We start from the raw sequence: 21,283 nt of genomic DNA on the forward strand, positions 1-21,283 counted from the left end.
AGTGTACGTAAGTGCATATTCTTCATTAATATATGTAACAATACTATATTTTGATAATGGTATATCTTTACAAATATTCACTGATTATATTGTAAATCTGTGATCTTTAGTTAAATGCTTTATTTTCCTTTGTAGTCAAATATTTAATTTAAAATAGCAACACAAATAATAAATCAGGTATAGTAAAGTTGATTGAATTTAAACATTCAGTTAATCAGTTAACTCTTTTACTGTGGTTCATTTTTATGCCACACTGATAAACCCAGCATCAATTTTCTTTACCTGACATTATTTCTCCTTTACTCTTTTGCTTATTTGTTTCAATAAACCATACAATAAGATTGAGTTCATTAATCTCAAATTTTCAGGGAATTCAAAGCTCAACTCACTTACGTACTGTCACTTTTAAATTCTAGAATAGCCAACTTATCAAGCAGATATTATTATTATAATTTGTCGGATGCAATATTGAGTTTTATATTGTGTGTAGAATCCATACAACACAAAAGTAGTACAAGAAATATTCATTATTTTGAGGTTCAAATGTGATGACCAATATATTGTCATACATAGCAAACTGGTTATATTCAATACTTAGAAAATTAAAATTTTGTGTCTTATTATTTCTTTTCCTTAAAATTTATATTTCAATTAAAATGGGTAATTAGGTTTTTGAATTGAAATATTGTAAATTTTTACGTTGTAGGAACAGCAATTGGCACCCCACGGATGGGTAGACACCAGATGGCCTCAACTTCTGGAGCCAGCGCCTACTCTGAGAGTAGTGCCGCAGCCATCACGCCTGCTTCACTGCAGTCCTACCACATAGAAGGAGGCAACAGTACAGCAGACTATGACCTTGCTACAGGTGCAGTAGAGTTTTCTTTTTACCTAGTTCAATTTTTTTTTTAAATGTTTTTCAAAATGTAAAAATATTATCAATACAAGTATTATTAATAATTTCAAAATGGTTAAAAAACAAAGTAAATTTACCAATTCAAACTGATTTCAAAATGTCAAAATATTATTAACAAGTTCAAATATGGTTTAAAAAAAGTAAATTTACTGATACAAACCTGGTGGTTTGTGGGTCAGATAAAGTAGAAATTCCCTGTTTTTGTGACCTCCACATATAAAGGGGTAGTGTGGTCAGCAGGCTACTATGCCCAGCTGACTTTACTTTCCCTGACGTTAGTCAGGTACCTATTAGAGCTGAGTGGACTCAGGGACGACCTGGAATCTGAACTCAATCACTAATTTATTTTACAGTCTGATCACATTGTCCTATTTGAAATAAAATGAAAATTTGGAAAATAAAAAAATTTGTCTTGAAAACCGATATTATGTTTTGAAAATAATAATTAATGGTTTTAAAAAAATGTTAAAAACATTCAATGTTAAATTTTATGAATTAATCATTACCATTTTGTCATTAGTGTTATTTTGCAAATGTTTTAAAATCTGAACCCTTCTTAATTTTTAATCTTTTGTTCCTTATAAAGTTGACTTCCTGTATTAGTTGAGTTAATGTTTTATATTATCTCCCACAGGTGTACACTCCAACTATCAGAGCAACACTCTAAGTGCAGGTGGAGTAGGGGCAGGCTACTCTACTTCCACCATGTCCTCCAACTATAACTTCTCCATGAAGACCATCCGCAATGTAGGAGGGCAGCAGGCTATGATGGGGTAAGTTTTGGACTTAGTTTTTCCACAATTATAATTAGTGTTGGGGTTAAGATTGCAATATTATTAAACTATGTCTTGCAAGTTGATTACCAATAACATATAAACATTAGCTGTATACTATGGAAGATGTATTGACACTTATAGCCACCACAAAATTACTCTTCATGAATGATACATATTTGCTTTAAATGTGGTGTGGTTGGGAAGTAGAACTTGTGATTTACTGCAGAAGTCCTGAGTTTGAACCCAGGACAGAGGAGGCTCAATAGCTTGGGACAACAACCCAATAGAAAACTGCTGCTTTGTATTCTGTTCTTGGATGAACAAAAGTTATTTAAACAAATCCAAAAAGAAAATCACGTGAAATTGGAGTTTAACATGATGACAATGAATACTTAAGTTTGTTTGAGGAAATCCCATCCAACATTACATTTTTTAATGAAGAAGATCAGTCAACTGTTGTTTTTTTTTCTTATTTATTTGTGCTGATCACTTTATATATATATATATATATATATATATATATATATATATATCAGGGGTCGGCAACCTGCGGCTCGCGAGCCGCATGCGGCTCTTTTGATATCAAGATGCGGCTCTCCAGCTCTTTGAACAAATACTAATAATCTCAATAAAAAAATAAAATATTTGAAATAAAAAAAATGTTAGTGGCTCTTTAAAACCAGGGAAATTTTGAAAATTGTAATTTTTGGCTCTTCCGCTTCAAAAGGTTGCCGACCCCTGATATATATATATATATATATATATATATATATATATTTAAACTTTATTTCAGCTATGCAGCAGGAAGTATGTCCAATGTCATTGTGACCCCAGGTGCCATGGGTGAAGAGGTCAGGGTCGACTGTTGCCTGATGACAGCTGATGGTCACAGTGTGGTCACTGGGTCCAGCTTAGGTCCCCCTCAAGTCTGGAACATGAATGTAAGTCTAGACATGGCTGAATGAAGCTCCTGATAATTACATCAATTAACACTGCAGTGTTTCTATTTACTAGTTATTGATTAGTATTTAAAAAAAACATTAATAGGATATTATCCATCCATACCTGTTGCTCCACGGGACGGAGTGGTCTAGTGGTAGAAAGCTGGAGTGCTAGCCCGTAAGTCTTGAGTTCGAATCCGGGTTCAAGTCAGTAGACCGTCTCTGAGTCCACCCAACTCTGATGGGTACCTAACTCCTGTTAGGTAAAGTAAAGGCGGCTGGGCGTAGTGCTGACCACACTATCTCTTCATATTCCGAGATCACAGAAGCAAGTGAACTCTTCTTCACTTGCCTCATAGACCATCAGGTTTGAAAGGGAAACTTTACTTTACTTTTACCTGTTGCTTCACAATCCATTCAGGATTTTGATCCATTTTCTCACCTTCTTCCTCTCAGACTTGTCTGCTGTTTTCTTTTTCCATGTCTAAACTCTAAGCTGCCGGAGGTCTGCCTTCTCAACATCAATTCATTTTAGCCTAGTCTACAGGCTACTTGTCTTTTGCATTTCTAGTTTCGCTTATACGCCACTTTCACCCCTCTGTTCTTTGGCAATTGTAATAAATAAACTATTAAGGGATTTTTGTTCTAAATGGGTAGGATTTTATTTATTTAAAATAAAAATTGCAACAATTTTATTTTTTTTGTTTTTTGCAGACAGGAGAGCTCCTTCGCATCATGCAAGGTGAAACAGTGGGCTCCACCAATCTCCATTTAGTTTGCAATGACAGGCTTTTAGTTGGTGCAATCAATGCCGACCTAGAAATCAATCAATACTCAACACCTAAAGGTGTACACAACTATCAGTTCCAGGTGAGGACATTAAATCCAAGTGGATATCTAGAGTAACTTGTCTAAACATTTAGACAGGAAGTTAAATCTCAGTTAACTCATATACAGGAAGCTCAACCAAAGTTAACATTTATAAAGGAAGTTAAACCAAAGTTAACCATTCTATAGGAAGTTAAACCTCAGATGATATTTAAGGAATCTATAACTTGAATAAACATTTATACCGACAGTTGAATATGTGTTTTAAAAATTATTACCACAAGTGTATTACTGTAATAGCCAAATTTTTTTTAACTAATATCAAGTTCAAAGTGAACCCATAAAATGTTATTAGTAATATTTGATATTTTGTATTACTTTAATGCTAGTTCAAGTAAGTTATAAAATTTTACAAACCAATTGTTATATTGCCCAAATATAAAAAAAAATTGAATAAAAGTATTTATTTTCTCTCTACTTTATCCATAGCTCATTTTATTTGTAATATATATAATTTCTTATTAATTTAATGCTTGTTCAAATAAATTAGAAACTTTTTTCAAACCTTATGTTATAATAGCCAGAAAAAAAAGAAATTAAAGTAGGCCTAGATCTATTTAGATTCTTATTACTTTTTCCTTAGCACATCTCATGAATGAGGTAAGTGTTTCATGAAAGTGTGTTAAACTCTTTCACATTACTCTCACTCATTACTCTCTCTACAGATCTGGGACTTTGCATCAGGTCGACCTTTAGACATGGCCATGCAGGAGACCTGCTCGGCCCTGACAGTTCTCAGCGACAACGACAAAGTGGTGTTTGGCCGCTCGGACAAGTTTGGTGGGGGAACCAACATAATTGTGTGGGATTTGATGGGCAACCAGGCCATCAAGGAGATGAGATACGACGCCCCTGTAGGAAACAATGACTACATTAGCTATATCAGCTTATCACAGGTCAGCATTATGAAAAATCATTTTATAAAAGAATTTATATTATAAAACTGTTTTCTTAGTACAGCATCTTAATATAAATTTACTTTCAATTTTTCTAAACATATTGAGCACAAGTCAGTTTTAGGTTTCTTTTTTAAAATAGTTTATTTTCTTAATTTTTTTGCTCATCAATCAGAGCAATTTGGCATAAAAATATCTTTGATTTCATAACTTTGATTACAAGTATTATTTCTATATTTTTAAACAAAATTTGTATTAAATACATTCCATGCACATTAATTATTATATTTTAAAAGATTAAAGCAAGTTATCTTTTCTATATTCTATCTGATTAGTTACACCTGTATTATGCTATTCATTACCTCCTTTAATGTGTGCAATGTTTAAAATGCATTGTTTTAGTTGTATAATGTTTTACCTATTTCATATAGATCTGTACTGTACTCTGCCTGAACTATATTTTACCTGCGGTAATTTCAGAATGACAGGTACGTGGTCGCAGGTTTCAACAACACCTTTGATAACTTTGCCGAGTTTGTCATCTTCGACATGACCTTGACATCCTACAACATTTCCGACCCCAACATTCTGCGACTGGACGCCGCCCCTGAGTGCACGGCCATCCTCCCCCACGACGAGGCTGTCACAGGACTTAGGAATGGTGACCTGGTCGTATGGAGCCTTAAGACAGGTATCTTAGAACTTTTATTGATAACACATTTAAATGTTTTGAAGCTTAGTATATTGTTATATTAAAGAATGTGCAAGGTTTTCTAAAATAGAATGAAATGTGCATAAAACTTTCAGACTGTTCTGGTATTTTCCATTTGTGTACATTCCCTTTTACATGTGGGTATTACTCTACATGTGTTCCAAAATGTATTTTCTGTTCATCCTGTTTTCCTGCATAGAGAGAGCATGCAATACAAGCAGATTTCATTGTATCATAAAGTAGGCCTATGTAAAATAAAGGACAATGATAAGAGCCTTAAATTCAAGGAAAAATAAAAGTATATTGGACATAATGACCTGTTAAAAGCACAGAAATAGCAAAATTGTGTAACTGGGTTTTATTTTGTTTCTTTACCACACTGATATTTATATTTAAAAAAAAAAACAATTATGCAATTCTGAATGTATCTGTGCAATGAAAATTTTTCCATGAAAAATATGTTTTTCCATAAACATTTTCTATCAATTACTATAACATTTTACTTTAAACAGATTGTAACCTCTGCTTTTTTAGTTACTTGTCCATTTTCTAAATATGGTCCTCTCTCTGAAAGAAAGCTGGTAAAATTCAGTATTCCAGCATACAAAAAAATTATCACAAATTAGATTTTTTTCCACTTATATTTTATTTGTATTAGTAAAGAAAAGTTCATATTGTTTGGTGGCATGGTCAACAATTCTCCTACTTTTTACTTAATCGTGTGCTCTTTTGATTCTCCTTAGGTCAACCAAATCGTCAGCTGTTTTCAAACACAGGCAAACACGCCCACTCCAGGGAGGTCAAGGCTGTGTCAAGGTCACAGGACAACAAGTTTTTGGTGTCTGCCTCCACAGATGGCACCCTGAAGGTGTGGGACCTGGAGACTGAGAGACACATCTGTACCATGTCAGGACACAATGATGAGGTTAGTCCTGCTCTCAGGATTTGTTGTCAGGATTTGTTGTCAGGATTTGTTATTTCCTGTCAGATTTTGTTGTCAGGATTTGTTAGTTCTTGTCAGGATTTGTTAGTTCCTGTCAGGATTTGTTGTCAGGATTTGTTATTTCCTGTCAGATTTTGTTGTCAGGATATGTTAGTTCTTGTCAGGATTTGTTGTCAGGATTTGTTAGTTCTTGTTGGGTTTTGTTAGTCATCGACTGAGTCAGCATTTGGCTATAACTGTGTCAAGATTTGTCTTTGACTGTGTCAAGATTTGTCTTTGACTATGTCAAAGTTTGACTTTCCAGTATCAAGATTTGTCTTTGTGTCAAGATTTGATTTGTGTCAAGATTCGTCTGTGACTGTCAAGATTTGTCTTTAACTGTGTCAAGATTTGTCTTTGACTATGCCAAAGTTTGACTTTCCAGTATCAAGATTTGTCTTTGTGTCAAGATTTGTCTGTGACTGTGTCAAGATTTGTCTGTGACTGTCAAGATTTGTCTTTAACTGTGTCAAGATTTATCTTTGTGTCAAGATTTGTCTTTAACTCAGATTTTGTTAGACCAGGCTATCTAATTTTATTTTTAAAAAAATAATTTTTGAAATTTATCAATAATACTGAGAAATAATAATCTGGGGCTTTTAAAAGAGACAAGAAATTCAAATTTTCATTTTATAAAACACTACACTGAAGATGATGAAAAAACTAGGATTAAATTTGTGTATTTTGCTATAACGCAATATATTTTATGTTCAATTATTAATTGGTTGTTTTATGTACATTTAAGGAAATTGACTTAAATTTTTATTTATAAACCTCTATTATCCATCATCAGGTCTGGTGCGCTTGCATTTCTTCTGACAATGAAATCGTGGTCTCTGGCTCTAGAGATGGAACCATCCGCCTGTGGCGCCTGAAGAATGGGCAGGAGATCTGCGCCTTCAATGCTGGCGTGGATGTGTTCTACATCACCATGAGCCAAGACAAGGGCACCATCGTTGCCCTGGGAGACAAGTTTGGTGCCAGGAAACTCATTATGCTGCAGGTGGTGCGCTCTAAGGTCAAGCGCCAAGTGCTAGCTTAGTTAAAGGGGAGAGAACTTATGTCCAACTAGAATAATCAAATAATTTTTTTAAAGTGTTATCGCTTCAACACCAGGAAAAAATTACAATTTCTAAACAAAAAAGCCCTTTACAAAATATTTTTTTACAATCATTGTAAAATCTTTAAATTTAGGCACATTTTGTACATTTAGATTTTTTTTTTTAAATTACTGTAGGGCATTCGAAATTACTTATATTTTTACATTTACTGTAAGCTCCTTAAAAATTTCAAAATAATATAATTTTAAAAATAATGTAATTTGTAATATAATATAATGAATTGATAGAATAAGCATGATACAGTGATAACACAATATATAGATATAATTTCCATGTGTGTATAGTGAAGAGCAGTGAAAGCTTCTTGCAACTGACTTGATGCTATGCTGTATTTAATGGCATCACTTACTCTAAGGATGCTTGGATGAAAGAGTTATTGTTATTTATTGTACTGGTTCTGTTTATCATTCTCATTAATATCAGGGTGGAAATAATTATTTTAAAACTGTGATTGAGGAATTATATTTAAAAAAAAAATTTTAACATGATTTCAACCAAATATCACACAATATCAAATTGGTTTTATTTTTGAAAAATAAAAGTTTTTTTGTTTTTTTTTATAATTGACAAAAATAAAATTTCATTCTAGTCTGAATTTCCCTGGTGTCTTCATAATTCTCATTTTACCATGTCATTTTTTGTTTCAATTTGGATGTTATAAAAGAAGTGAAAGAAATTGTAACTCTTTTGTGTATTTGAACATGTTTTTCTCACTCATATTGGTGCTACTACTTTTAACTTGTTGTCTAGGAGTTTGTATGTATTTTTTTTCTGTTTCAAAACATTTCTTAGTACTAATAAACATATACAACAGTGTACATATATATCCATTGTTTTGTAACTTGTGTAGTCAGTGATTCTGTTTTAGCTTAAGGGTCATGGTATGTAGCAGAGCTATTGTTTAAATTAATTCTGTGAGTGGTTATGGAAGAGACAGATCTGTGTTGTTTTATAAACCATTAAGATAAATGGGTAAGTTATACAGACTTAGCTAATGTTCTGTAAACAAAAAACAGGATAATTTTGATTTAAAATTAAATTTGTTATCAGTAATGTAAGTTGTATACATTTTAACCATACAAAACCACATAATTGAAGTCCAAATAGTTTGTTTAATATAATTAAAATGTCTCTTATGATGTGTCTCTATGCATTTTAGATATATTTTATATGGCTTACATATATACACAATTGTACAAACTGTAATATGCAATTATATTAAATATTGTTTTACTTTTAAACTGGTTCAATAGCTATTTATTACAAACATTTTTTTTTAATAAAGTTCATTGTCGTTCATTATTATTGAAACTTAAAATAAAAACAAGGATAAATCATCCGATTAAAAGGTGATATTTTTATATAAATTTGGAACTGAATTGTATTAGAAACTCATTTAACTAAGGATATCTTCCTATATTATTTGAAACTTCTAAAATTGTTAAACAACTTTCTATAAAAGAATGTATGGACAAAGAATCTCATCCAAACTAAATGAATTGAAATGTTTTTATTTTTAAAGTAGAGATTTTTTTTTTTCCAATGACTTGTCATGGAGTGTAATGTTTATACTGCTTCTGTATGAATAAAGTGCCTGATGTTTCTCTACTTTATTTTTTGTTATTGTCTTGTGTGGTGGTTAGTTTTCTTGTCGAAGGCAACCCATCTAGGAGAGAAAACAGCCGAGTTGTAGCTGTTCTTGTAAGCGCAAAGGTTATGGATTGGAGGCAAACCCACAGGGGCCCGTCTAGGAGAGAAAATAATGGAAGCCTTGTAATTAAGAACGAAGTAAAATAACCTATGTCGTTTGAACATATGTATTATTATGTATTTTAATGATATCTTTCAGTAAATTAGCTTTATATTTCAAAACGTGCTATTATAAATTGAAAGAATAACTTTTTATAATTGAAAAAAAAAATTCTTTCAAAATGTAAAAAAATTGTTTTTTTTTTTAATTGGTGATAAGTCAATAAAAGAACACGGTCCTGTTGGGATGAAGGAAGAACTCACTCAATAAATAACAAAAAAGGCAATGTTCCAAATTATACACTATTCTATCATGAAAATCGAAAATCGATGTTTACCAAGTCCAAATTATTCATCAGCTTCTTTCTTTAATAAAGGTATGATGATGGCAAATGTAGATACGAATCAAAACTGTTGTTAAAAATGCAAAACAACAATTATACCAAAAAAAATGAAACAATGTAGAACGGTAAGAATAGAAGAAATACCGCCACAATTGTGCATGATCTGGAAGAAGAGATGCTAGCCGAAGTCTTGGGTGTTAGCGTAACATAGACATTGAATATCGATGAGAGATCAATGGAGAGTCAAGTAAACAAGGACTGCAGGAAACAAACATGTCTGAATAGATAGTCAAGTGTCAGAGACAGGTGGGCAGATAACAGAGACAGGTGGGCAGATACCAGGGATAGGTGGGCATACCTGGACCAGATGGGCAGATACCAAAGACAAGGGGGCACATAAACAGTTGGGCAGATACTAGAGACAGGCGGGCAGATCCCAGAAACAGGTGGGCAGAGACATGTGGGCATACCTGGACCAGATGGGCAGATATCAAAGACAGGTGGGCAGATACCAGAAACAGGTGGGCAGATACTAGGAATAGGTGGGCAGATACCAGAGACAGGTGGGCAGATACCAGAGACAGGTGGGCAGATACCAGAGACAGGTGGGCAGATACCAGAGACAGGTGGGCAGATACCAGAGACAGGTAGGCAGATACCAGAGACAGTTGGGCATACCTGGACCAGATGGGTAGATACCAAACACAAGGGGCACATAGACAGTTGGGCAGATACCAGAGACAGGTGGACAGATACGTGAGACAGGTGGGCAGATACCAGAGAAAGATGGGCAGATACTAGGGACAGGTGGGCAGATACCAGGGACAGGTGGGCAGATACCAGAGAAAGGTGGGCAGATACCAGAGGCAGATGGGCAGATACGTGAGACAGGTGGGCAGATACCAGGGACAGGTGGGCAGATATCAGAGATAGGTAAAAAAATTATGGATGACCCCCCCCCCCCCTCCCCAGCGTGTGTGTAGAGTTGTGTGACAATGTGACAGATAGAATATTGTGTTGATGTTGCAAATAAAGCACGGATAACAGTTTCGGACGTATTTGACGGTGCGGTAGAAAACCAAGGAAAAAACTGAAAAAACCTGAGCACAAAGTTGCAGAACGATTTTAAGAATAAAACGCTCTTTTGTTCTCATGTTTTATGTGTGTAATAGCGAAATGGTGAATTATTCATCTGTATATCTTCACATCTTTATTGTTTGCAAACTATTGCTTTTAACAACAGCATCACTTTTTTTAAGACAGTCATAGTTACAAGAGAGACTACCAGTCGTGCTTGCGGTTGAAAAGAGGTAAAATGTTTTACTTTAACTTCATCGTCTTCATCAATTCTTTTATAATCCACGTATTCGCTTCCAAGCCGTTGGAGAACGCTGCACTTCGTAAGCCATCGTACCAGAGTTCCGTGTATGATTACAATGTCTTGCACGATACGCCGAATTATGGGAATGATGGAAACAGAACACAAGACCCAGTACTTTTAAACTGCACTCACACATTGGACGAGTACGCAAGCTGGTGGCTGGTTGACCTACAAGGATGGTACCTAGTTGACTATATTATTTTCACAAACAGGTAAGCTATTGTTTCATCGTGAGTGTAAATTTAATGACACGCCTGCATTTAAAATAAAAAAAAAATTAATTTTAGAGGTTAGACGCTTGGATATTAAACTTTAGTACAAAACATTTTACGTTGTTTACACAAACATTATATACACAGAAATAGGTATTTGAATATTTATTCATTTTTTATTTCCTTGGTTTTGTTTTTAAAATCATTTTTGATTTTTAAAAAAAGGTAATTCTAAATTATTATAAAATTAATTACCTTTCTTAAAAAAATACACATTAAACATATAATTAGCAGAATATTTTTTATATGGGGTCACAGTTTCTGGATGAAGTATCCTGGTAGAAAATATCTCAAACAAAATACTATGGAAAGATAATTATCTCACCACGAAATTTCTTTTGCTATTAAAATAATTTAACAATATTAGAAAAATAATATCATTATATTTTCAATTTTTTTTAAAATATAGAATAATACTTAAATAGCTTCCTTAAGAAATAGCTCAGTGTGTTGTACAACCGTTGGTGTTTGTTAAAGTATTAAACAGCACGTAATTTAGGCCTAATGTCTATATATTCGTTTTTTCTTCATATATTGCTGATTTATTAATATTGTTTACTTTTTATTTTTTTTTTATTTCCTTATTCACACCAGATTTGATTACGTCGCCCCAAAATTGGCAAACTTCAAGATCGAAGTGTTTAGAACAGACCCGCGCTTGATGACAGGGTTCCCGTTGGTGTCTGGTGACGTATGCTACCAGCAGGTCGATCCTCTTGGGCCTGGGACTTTTGTCTGGAACTGTACAACTCCAGTGTTGGGGACTTTTCTCAGATTGATCAGGTACCATTGATATACACTAAGCAAAATCATTGTTACTAATATAGTAATTATAAAACCATAAATTATATATCAGTATTATTATTCATGTTTTTAAGAAACGTTTAATCTCGTTATATATATATTTAGCGTGTCATCTCAATTTTTGTTCAATAACAATTTTTATTTAATTTTGTTACTGAGCCACAGATGATAAACGATTTAAAAATCTGTGTTTACAAATGATGAGTATTGGTAAGGTGAGTAAAAATATTAGTCTAAGTTTTGTATAACGGAAAATATTTTTTCTTTATATCAAAGATACACCACGAACGTTCTTCATTTCTGTGAACTGGAGGCGATGGCGACGTCCATGGACCCTATGGAAGCGGTCTACACAGGGTACGACGACACGGTACTCAGTCTGTCTCCCATTGTCACAATCACTACAGAAACAGCGACTTTCTGCGCCCTCAGCTGTCTGAGGGTTTCAGTTGTTGGACTTTAACCCCAGTAACACAAGTCTGGCGGAAAGCCGTGTTGGTCGATTGGGCGCAAAATTCTACGTGGTTCAGCCTATAAAGACATTTGGCTGATTTAGAGTTGGCATATATATATATATATATATATATATATATATATATATATATATATATATATATATATATATATGATAGTAATTTAAATACTTGTGTCTTATTGTATATTTCAAGAAAATCATTTATTTTCTCCTTTTTAGTGCATACCATAAATGCTTGTTATTAATTAAAACGTGTTTTATGCAATTTTAAAAATTTCGTCTCCAATATTTCACATATATGTTTTAAACATTCACGATTTCAAAAAAACATTCACGGCGTTTTTAACTCAAGGTTTAATTTAAAAAAAATAATATACAGAGTTTTAAAACCGTTTAAACAGTAAATAACATTAATAGTAAGAAACGTTTAATAAATTCAGTACTTTTTTTAAATTAAAAAATATATAATTTAATTGATTAGTGCTGTTTTATCTTAGACGTCGGTTGAAAAAACCTGTGAAAATTTTATTAATCTTTTTAAAATTCATGTTTTATTAACTAAAAACTGAAACACAAAGTAAATCATAGAATTTTATTTAAATTTTACATTTAAAAAAAATAAAAAAATAAAGTTTTATAAAATTCATAATCAAGTGTGGTTTAGTTATTTAGAGGTGTAGGCCTATATCTTTTTTTTTTTTTTTTTTTTGAATTTTCAAAATTTGGCATGTCGAAATATTATTTAAATTAATGCTAACTTTAATGGTATTTCCCAGCAAAATTTTTATTTTGAAAATTGGAAAAAAATATTTCTTGCGGGTTTTCTGTTACAAAACCTATCCAGCTGACTCTATTAGTATTAGAAAAAGATCAATGACTATATGGTCAATGTATATGTTAATTTTAGAACCTTTAGAACTCAACAAAGGTTATTTTTTTCAAGATGGCAGCCGTTGCCATGGCAACTAAACTTTCAGAAGATTTCCTGAAGCATGCACACATTTTCCATTAAGTACCCTTACTTATACATACATAAATAAATATAAAAAACGTATTAGTTATGATTCTCCCCGCCCCCTTTTTCCGGAGCCTACCCCCTTAAGTGACAAATAATTCCGTTAAAAACCTGGTTATTCAATGGTATTTTTTAAAAACTATTATTTATTTTTTTAGTGTTGGTCTAAATAATTCTAAAATTAAAAGATGCTGGGAAACTATCCTGTTTTAAAATGACATCATTAGTTTTATTAATCATTTTCGACATACGATTTTTACTTCTATTCAGAGGCGTAGCGAAGCGGGAGGGTACATATGTCCCCTGGCGCCGACCCTAGGGGAGCCAAAATAAGCTAATTTAGCTGCTATTTTGAAATATAAATATATAAAAAAATTATGGGGGGGGGGCGCCAATTTGAAAGTTTGTCCCCGAGCATCGGGAGGGGTCGCTACGCCTCTGATTCTAATTTTAATCCTACAATCAATTACGTCATTAGTGTTTTGTACTTTCCGTAATTTAAACTTTTTATTAACATTCTTTCATAATAGTATTTTTCTATTTGTTTCATGTGACGTCATTATTTTTGCCAGTGATATATTTTGTTCTACTTATATGCTCTCTAAAGCGTTCTTGTAAATCACTTCGCTGGTTGCACAAATAAAGTTGTATTTCTACATACGAATATTCTCTTATATTTATTTAGCATCTTTACATTAGATTTAGTTTATACATTAAAACACCCAAAATATTATTTTCAACTCAAGTCCGTATCTTTAAGTTCTCCATATATCGCTGAACATACTGATCACATAGCCTCGGACAATAAGTGAAGGAAAGAGAGAGATAGAGAGAGAAGTGCGGACATGGGCTTTTATATATTAGGATTAATGACATTAAAATTTACATTTCAAATTGATTGGTATAGTGATATTAGACTAATTAGAAATATCGTAAATATAGTTAAACTGATATGGTTATTAGGCTAATATTAATATTACATTTACATTAATTAAGTGTGCTATACATAGTATCAACAAATTATTCTTTTAATTGCGTGTTACGTTATCGAAAACAAGTGATACATTTAATTAAATTATTTATTTTTAAATATAATATTTTATAAAAAAAATAATTAAAAGGATTTAATTAAAAATGGTAACAACCGTACTGCTAATATCATTGTAACAGAATATAATAGCTTTACGAAATGTACCCTCGCAGGAATTTGTTTTCGAATTATTATTGCATACCCTGAACCAAGGGTAATAATGATGTCAATGTAACTAACTCAATTAGGGGGTCTTCAATAACCGATGAGGGGGAGGGGGGATCCGGACGTTTGTTGCGATAAGTGACGAAGGAGATGAGATGTCAGAATTTTAGCCATTATTTCAATAAAAATAAACTCAGTGTTGACAAGAGATCAGAAATTTTTTTTTAGAAAATAGAAATTTAAATTAAAAAAAAAAACAACGATAAACTTTTAAGTGCTCACAAAGAATATAAAAAACATCTTGATTTCATTAATAAAATCTGTGGTCACTCATGCAATTTTTGTACACATTTCAGCCAACAATGATTTTATTCAAGAAAGATAACTTTGTTTTAAGTGATCTTTAAATCAACGTGGTACTAATGTAAAATATAATTTGATTGAAAATAAAAATATTATTGCGTTGTCACTTAGACAAATGTATCTGGAAAATTTGAACGAATTCGCTGCATTAGAATCGGGTCAAAAAGAGTTAAAAGATTATCACATACCCACAAGGAAACAAACAGGCATTGTGAACTAAACTAAAGCCCAAAAAGCACACAAAAAAGTGTAGCATTTATAGGGGAGGGGATTAGTTGATGGTTTAAATCTATTTTAGGGGAGTGGGGTCTGGCTTATGTGTAGATGCGTAACGATGGGTTTCTGGGAGGTAAAAATACTTAAAATGGGCGTGACGTCGCCTCAGACAAATTTAACGTAATCTAAATATCAGCTCCGTAAATCCAACACGGGAAAGTACGCCATTTTGAAGCCAGGAGACCCTTGTCTGGGTTGTAGAATCCCAGTTTCCATTCAAGTTGGAGGAGAAGCAGCTATTGTACCACCAGCCGCCGTTGGCAAAAACGGCACAGTTGGTGCTGTATACGTCGTTGTCCTTGTCGTAAGTGGTGAACTTCATCAGGTTGTGGTAAGAGAGAGCATCACTTGCCGTGCCGGAGTACCCGGACACCTGTAGCCTGTAGCCGTCAGCCTCGCTAGTGATGCTGAAGTTGGAGTACTTGGCGAAATAATTAACGCCATTCATTGTCAAATCAACTCGAAGCTCGTGTTGTCTCTTTGACGTAATCAAATAAATGTTTTCGTTACCCAGGTAAAAATTACCCGAACTCAAATTCCCAAAGCCGTTCTTGTACTCTGCCCAGTTCCGGTAAAACTCGACAGTTCCAGAAACACGTCTTTGGAAAATGGTCCATCCTCCACCGTCTGTCACAGTGTCACACATGACCAGACATCCAGGTGTGACCATAGCGACAGGTCTAGACTCGGGGCTCACGACATCTTTACAAGACTCGTGAACTGTTGAGGAGATGGGGGGTGGGGAGAGGAATGGATCTTTAGGAAAAATCAAAACAATAACCAAATTTTCTGTCTATGGAGCTTTCTACTACTTAGTTATTTTTAAAAACGAGAATAAACTATCAGAGCGTATAGGTTGTATTTCATAATCCGACAAGCATCAATATTTCTCAACCTCAGGCAAATCATATCATTGTTCTTTTTTGGTTCAGTAGCATTTTTCATTTGTTAGATGTGGTTTATATGCTTTTATTGATTTCCATATCGTATTTCATTGTATAGCCGACGCTATTTAGTAGTTTTAAGAAAAACAGTGCAAGTGATTTAGTTATAATTAGTAGTGTATGGATATCGTTATGAACAAACAAAATTGATACAAAAAAACGTGACTAAAATTATAAGATCACTTGAACAAAAGAACAATTCTGTCGAGGAGATTCTGCCACTATTTATAAACATCTTGTCGCTGGTTGTGTTACAGAACTTGCCAGTAGAGTAGATCTTTCCTTGGACAACCGGATCTAATGGTGTTTTAAGGACCAGTCAGGAACCTTTAAAAGATAAATAAGTACAGTTGCTTGCATTTAATGGAATCAAATTCAGCGTTTATGATGAGTGGATTGGTATTGTGGGTAGTTTCCGTAATTATATCAGTAGGTTCCTAGCTTAGTGACATTAAAAGATACATTTTGAGTTACAAAATTCTTATAATAACCATAATGTCCAATGTAAGGGTCATCTGTAAAATGTCCTCTGGATAATCTCCAATTCATACTTCCCAATGTAAAATGTCCTATGTAAACTGTCCTACATAAAATGTTCCACTCACCCAGGGTACAATGTCGTGTAGGACCGTCGTAGATGTAGGAGTAGCACATTTTGTTGGAGGTCGTACATCGGGAGGCGCAGGACAGATGGCTGACGTCACTGTACTCTACATTGATGGGCAGCATCAGCAGGTTTTGTTCCTGCACCATCTTAAAACTTGTCTGCTTCACCAGATCGGCCAGCAGGGCTTGTGGTGGGGAAGGTACATTAATGGTTAGATCTCTCTAGCATTGCTGCTTTTATAAAGAGTTAGGTATTTCTGGGGGTGCTAATTTACTGTAAGATCTATTTAGCGTTTAATACATAATGTAAGGGTTCTCTAGCATTTAGTAACGAGCTCACGACAGTTAACTAAACGTCCAGTGTTCGGATCCCGGGCTTGAGTCTGTAGGACGTCCCTGAGTTCACCAAGGGAAAGTAAAGTCGGCTTTACCTTGTACGGACAACATTATCCCGCTGTATGTCTTACTCGTGGAAACAGATGAACTCTACTTTACCTGCTCAATGTGTCTCGGGCGCTAAAGCAAATCTTCCCCTGTCAATAACCGCTCTACAAATAAACCCCGCCCAAAACTGGAGTAGGCCATTACTGTTTTATCTCGGTCTATTTATTGCGGCTTCTCATAACCAAACATTTGGCTACAATGATTTATCTCCAGATTTTTGTTTTATGCGGGTCTACGACAAATCCTGAAGTGTCTTTCGGGCATTTATCACATTCGGGCAAGTGTTTTTCGGGAAAACGTCCGGATCCCGTTTTATGCATACACAAAAATGTAGGACCCAACGTCAGCTCAAACGGCCTTTTTGTATTACTTTTTCATAAAATAGTCTAAAATAGGTAAATCATACATACATTTTGTTTTACAGATACATAGATTAGATGTCAAATTAAATGACGTATACTTTAAATAAATACATACAATGTCGTATACTTTGAATAAATACATACATACAAACATACTCATATATATATATATATATATATATATATATATATATATATATATATATATATATATATCATAGTATACAAACCTCGAAGAAGCAGTGATAGTGCAACATACGAAAATATAATTTGATTTTGCATTATTGCTTCCTTAATCCAATTTCAACAACCTTTTGCTTTCTGGTAATTTTAAATCACGTTTTTAAATCACAAATATATTATGTAATACTGAATGCTCCGTAGATGCTTTAGCTATTCACTTTTGATACAGTTGATAGACGCATAAGAGATTTAACATTTATAGACTAAATATAGTATTCCTGTGTTAAACGAAAAGTTATTAGACGTGTACGATTTACAAGAACTGATGGTTGAATCTAATAGTTCTAAACTAATACCTAACAACTTAGCTCGTTACTTACCGACCTCATTAAGAAGCGAACGATTATTGACATGCTTTATCTAGATTTTTATCAATCTTTGTTTAACACTGAATCTCACGCAACAAGAAGAGAATGGCTTCTTGAATAAAATATTAATTAGACAATTCAATTGTTAAGCTTCCCATCACTGGTTGGTGGATTGTGTGCACGTGACGTTCAGCTTGAATGAGATTAAGCCATGGGGTTATTAAAATTGTATGTGATGTCATCTTCAAAGTTTGTAACCAAAACATTATTTCCTTACCTCAGACTTTCGGTTGAGCTCCACTCTGCGTTATGAAAAAAGTCTTTTGTTGTCCTGATTACATTAAACATTCAAATCTTTGACATGAGCAGACAGCATCATTGCAGCGAGCCTTTTATTTATAGTTATTGATGATTGCAGAGAGATTTTTTTATTCATATTAACGATTGCAGAGAGCCGTTTATTTATAGTAATTGATTGCAGTGAGCCTTTGATTTATAGTAAGTGATGATTGCTTAAGCCTGTGACACAATCGAAAAGAGTTGTTAAAATATTCGCGTCCATGTCCTAGGTCGATTTTGTCGTAGGCTAACAAAGAGTTGCCATTGAGGGTAATTTTATTATCTATTTGACTATAATAGAAGACGTAGAGTTCATCTGTTTCTCGATCATGGCACATAAAGTGTGGTCAGCACTATGTCAGTCGCCTTTTCTGTCCTTAACGGGAGTCAGGTTCCCATGAGAGCTAGTTGAAAATAGAGACTTTCTAGTTGTTCTCAAGTTCCTGCGTCGTCTTGTTCGGGTTAGACGTCGGTCGATCTATCCCCCCCCCCCCGCCCCACCACGCAGTCCTTTGGCCCAGTTGTTCAAACCACAGGTTAGATCACGCCTTGTTTCTCTCCCATCATTTTTATCAATATATTTTTTTTCCTAAAATAGTCTTAACTTGAATGAGATAATTTAAAAAGGTGAAAAAGAAAAACAAATAATAAGACTAAAATTAATATTAACTTGACTGCGGTTCTTTTCGGTTTGCCTCAATGATATCAAAGGAAAAGGTTACATTCAATTGCAACACTATCTTCTCACCCGTCGGCTCATGGGTCCCGAGTATTCTTAATGCCGGCTCTGATTAGGTTAATACAAAAAAATTATCAAGTGAAAATAGTAAAAATCTCAAGTTTGAATTAGGTTAATCAAAAATCGAAAGAAGAAGAATTGAAAAATATCCCCACACTCAACATTCCTAATGTAAAGTATCATGTTACCGGCATTTTAGGTATGTTTGAGATATCTATTGTGAGTGTGCTATAAATAGTTATGCTGTTGAAAAAATATTCTATAAAATAAATTAATTAATTTTATGAGAACATTTAAATAAAAGATCACTTTAAAAATGTCAATAAACTTGCTGCTAAAAAGAATATTCCAGCAAGATTAAGAAAAAAAGATATTTAAAAACAAATACAAGTCTAATTTTGAAAGTAGTTGTTAAAGTACTAATTTCTTGGTACGCATTCTTTAAATAACGACTTCAAGGGGACTCTGCGTTGCATAGTTAAAGAAAATAACAAGCGCCGAACTATTAAGCATACAACTTTTTGCAAATCGAAAATGAGATTGGTTTGGAGATCTATTGCGCGAAAACTGACAAACAATATCGACAGATAAATATAAGTTGGAATTTTCAATGTAATGACTGCGGCACATGCCTTTACTTGTTATTCTTTAAAATATTTGATTAATTGTAAGTGCAATAAACCACAATCCAAATGTCCCTCTTAAAAATTTTCATTTGTTGTCGATTTTGAATTTAGATGGTTAGGTTATCGCGACATTTTATTAACATCGATATGGTCTCATCTTGCCCATGTGTCTGCACTCTGAATCTAATTAACAATTAGAAAAAAAATTAGATTAATAATTGCTAATTATTAGCATGAATAAATTATGTGATTTTTATATTATTTTATCTAGTATTAGAGATAGTATGTTATAGATTTAAGCGTCATCTATCTATGACTTCCATAATGAGTCGGTTGTTCCAACTCAGCATGAGGGGAGAGAGGTCCACGCTGTACATCCCTACCTGCAGTATGCTTGTAGGTTATCAAAACAATATGTCGTTATCCTGTAAGCATCATGTATGAATATCATACATTTAAAGTTCTTTACTGTTGTAAATTTTACATTTTCAAATTTTTTAATTTGGTTAAATTTAGCTGTTTAACACTGGATTTATTTATGAATTGTTGTTCGTTCATGCTACAGCATTTCATTCAAACATTATTATTAGCGCTTATAGTGGTAATGGAGGTAGGAACTCTGCGTATTTGGTGGGTTAGACATAATGGTTACTTTTATGCTAATAGTGGTCGTACGATTAATTTGTCTGGAGTCAATTTGTCGAAGTTATTTTCTCGGAAACGATATGTCAGGAGCCCATTTGTCGGGAGCCAATACGTCGTGAGCCCATTTGTAGAGAGCCAGTATGCAATTTGTCGATAGACTAAATGTCGGGAGCCCACTTGTCGGGAGCCTATATGTCGCGAGTCAATTTGCCGCGAGCCTCTACGCCGGGTCCCTTTTGACGGGGCTATTTTGACTGGGTAATTTTGTAATGGGTCGATTTGTCGGGGTCATATTGACGGGGCCGCTTTGTCGGGGTCGTTTTGTCCCGGGGCGTTTTGATGGTGCACCTAGAAAATGCACATATTAAGTAGAAATCATTAGCAATTCACATTAAAATCCTAAAAGTATATCTAATTTCTGTTTAATTATACCACTAATTTCTTGGGTATTATAATTTTCCCCTTTATGAATAGGATTATTCACAAATTAATGTGTAAACACAAAAGATAAATGTTAGAAGCTTTATGTTGCTCGACACGTTTTATTTTATGTCACATTCAATTTGCGACAGCTAAAACATGATCAATGCTAATGTAACTCCACGTAAGAGGCGTCGCTAGGGGGGCTGCGGACCGTACCGGGTGACACCATTTAGGAGGGGGGGGGTGACACCAAGACAAAAAAATTGTAAAAAATAAAGAAGAAAAATGCTTTTTTCCCAGTTTAATTAATGTTTAATTATATTTAAATTGTCTTTTAAGAACGATTCACAATTCGCCAATTCGCGACATGGATGGTGCGGTGATACTATGACTTAAACTTGCTAACTGTATAGAAACCAATGCTACATCCATATATATATATATATATATATATATATATATATATATATATATATATATATATATATATATATATTT

General features: G+C 33.7%; 1 protein-coding gene across 3 annotated transcripts in view; it reads left to right on the top strand.

Moving 5' to 3' along the window:
* LOC131928134 (uncharacterized) overlaps positions 1–8,840 on the top strand; it is a gene marked incomplete at its 5' end in the record, with an annotated part of 31,635 nt that extends 22,795 nt beyond the window's left edge. For all 3 annotated transcript variants that reach the window (XM_059284074.1, XM_059284075.1, XM_059284076.1), the window contains 8 exon segments: positions 707–868; positions 1,551–1,689; positions 2,486–2,633; positions 3,348–3,503; positions 4,187–4,417; positions 4,898–5,108; positions 5,873–6,054; positions 6,905–8,840. In XM_059284074.1, the coding sequence (XP_059140057.1) occupies positions 707–868; positions 1,551–1,689; positions 2,486–2,633; positions 3,348–3,503; positions 4,187–4,417; positions 4,898–5,108; positions 5,873–6,054; positions 6,905–7,153 (1,478 nt within the window).
* Positions 8,841–21,283: the final 12,443 nt, after the last annotated feature.

This window comes from Physella acuta, unplaced genomic scaffold (assembly GCF_028476545.2).
Source record: "Physella acuta isolate Inbredline_101_S28 unplaced genomic scaffold, ASM2847654v3 ptg001466l, whole genome shotgun sequence".
NCBI lineage: Eukaryota > Metazoa > Mollusca > Gastropoda > Physidae > Physella > Physella acuta.